Source organism: Oryzias melastigma, unplaced genomic scaffold, assembly GCF_002922805.2.
Source record: "Oryzias melastigma strain HK-1 unplaced genomic scaffold, ASM292280v2 sc00848, whole genome shotgun sequence".
Taxonomy (NCBI): domain Eukaryota; kingdom Metazoa; phylum Chordata; class Actinopteri; order Beloniformes; family Adrianichthyidae; genus Oryzias; species Oryzias melastigma.
In genome coordinates this window covers 8,077-10,178 of record NW_023417434.1, presented here as the reverse complement: position 1 = coordinate 10,178, position 2,102 = coordinate 8,077, and the positions used below count along the sequence as shown (strand labels likewise).

Here is a 2,102-nt window from a genome sequence, read left to right as displayed (position 1 = left end):
CACACACAGAAGAACCCTCATCCACTCTCAGCTGTAGATTCATGTTGAAATATTACAGATCAGTATTGATCAGCGTTGGATCAACCACCAATCACTGATCGATGGGAGTTGAACTGGACCTGTCAAATCCAGTCGACTGATTACCGACTACAGCAGAGTAATCAGCGTAGTCAGCTGACAGGAACCTCCCTGCAGGGACTACTTTCTGAGGCGGAGGAAGCCTAAAGGACAGACTCACGGTGAAGCTGTTGTTCACGTTCTTCGTGCTGGACTCCGCCACGCTGGCGTCCGTCAGGTCCACCTCGTCAAAGATGATGGACTGCAGACACACAGAAAGTCCCTTCATTCCAGAGAGCAGCAGACCAGCGGCGGCGCTGGCGTGGGAGGAGCCTCACCTTGCTGGTCTGAGCGTAGTACAGCGTCCGTCCTCTCAGCTTGAAGTAGCGTCTTTTCCAGCGCTGGAAGGAGCTGGTCTGTTTCTGGAGGGTCCCCTCCTTCAACACCGTCTGCAGAGGAGGAGCAGCTCAGCTTTAAAACATCTAATGGCTGTCAGGAGACGGCTCACGTCACATGACCCGGAGAGTCATGTGACCAGAAGTCTCTCACATAAGAGGATCTTTCTATTGGATTCCTGGTATTTTCAAAATAAAAGAACAACCATGATAAACACCATTCATCCATCATCCTTCATCCATCATCCTTCATCCATCATCCATCATCCATCCATCCTTCATCCATCATCCATCTATCATCCATCATCCATCCATCCATCATCCATCCATCCATCATCCATCCATCCATCATCCATCCATCATCACAAATGTAACCAAATGATGAAATCCTGAGCGGTGATTGGCTGTTCTGGGATTAAATTCGTTTGAGTATAGATTACAGAACACGGATTTGTTCTGGAAACATTTGAGGTTTTAGACCAAATCTGGACCACAGTCGAACTGTTCTGAACGACTCAACCCAAAGGAACCAACCGAACTTCTTGAGGTCCAAACCAAGCTCGGAGATTCGGCGGCGTGACGTCACTCAGGCCAAGATGTTAGAGAAGGAACTTGTGGGGCCTGGCCAGAACATGAGTAGAACTATTCTGGGTTCTGTTTTGAATCCAACACAGTAAGACGTCCAACAGAATCTCCTGCTGAGGTAACTCTGACCTCTGAACCCGTCCAGAACGGAGCCGTTCCAACCTTCTGCTGCCAGAGTCCGGAGACTAGAACCGAAGGGACCCGGACGTGGCCCCGCCTCTGCGTCCAGAACGGTCGGTTCGGGCCTCCGAGAGCACGAGGAAGCTACGATGTGATCGGAACCAGAACCTCACTTAAGAACTGGGGTCAGCACGGGAACCAAAAAAGCTTATGGGTCACCCGGGTTCTGATCTGGGTCCGGCGGGTCCTGCGCAGCCGCAGTTCTGCCCCGGAACCGGGTTTTAAGCGAACCGAGGACAGAAAATTAACTCTCTAACAAAAACGGTGTTCTGCAGAACCGCCAGGTTCCGTTAGGTCCAAACTCACAGCATCCACAGACCTCTCCGGGTCAGCCCAGCAGTTCGGCATCACCGAGTCGCGCAGAGGGGCCGGTTCGGGTCCAGGAGTGTCCTCTGGAGGACCGAAAGGTTCCGTCCGAGCAGCGGATGTGAGCAATGGAAAAGCCGAAGGGGAAGGGTTGGAGACCCCCCAGCACCGCCAACAGCGAGCCGAACCCGAACCCTGACCCGGGAACCCGGACTAGTTAGTACCGGCTCCAGTTCTTCCGGTGGTCCAGAGGGAAGCCTGAAGCGCGGTAGTCCCGGTGTCCGACCGGACATAACGGGACAGAAAGAGCGGGAGGCCTCCGGAGCCGCGGCCTCACCTTACTGCGGATCTGCCCGGACGTCGACACTTTCCGGATCAGCTTCTGCGGGGATCCGGGCTCCTGCTCCGGCTCGCTATCCGATGACTCGTCCGGGCACTGGGCCGCGGGCGACTCCGGTTCCCCTGCCTCCGCCATCCTGTCAGGAGACCCCGGTGGAGGCGGGAGACAGCGCCCCCCAGTGACAGACGCCGAAAGCTGCAGCTCAGAGCAGTGGTGGCGCCCTCTGCTGGACAGTGGAG

General features: G+C 55.1%; 1 protein-coding gene across 1 annotated transcript in view; it reads right to left on the bottom strand.

Moving 5' to 3' along the window:
* The window catches only part of LOC112138800 (diacylglycerol kinase delta), a gene marked incomplete at both ends in the record, with an annotated part of 6,314 nt that extends 4,212 nt beyond the window's left edge, over positions 1-2,102 (bottom strand). Inside the window, 3 exon segments of the mRNA XM_024261438.1 lie at positions 239-319; positions 396-506; positions 1,861-2,102. Coding sequence (XP_024117206.1) covers positions 239-319; positions 396-506; positions 1,861-1,998 — 330 coding nt within the window.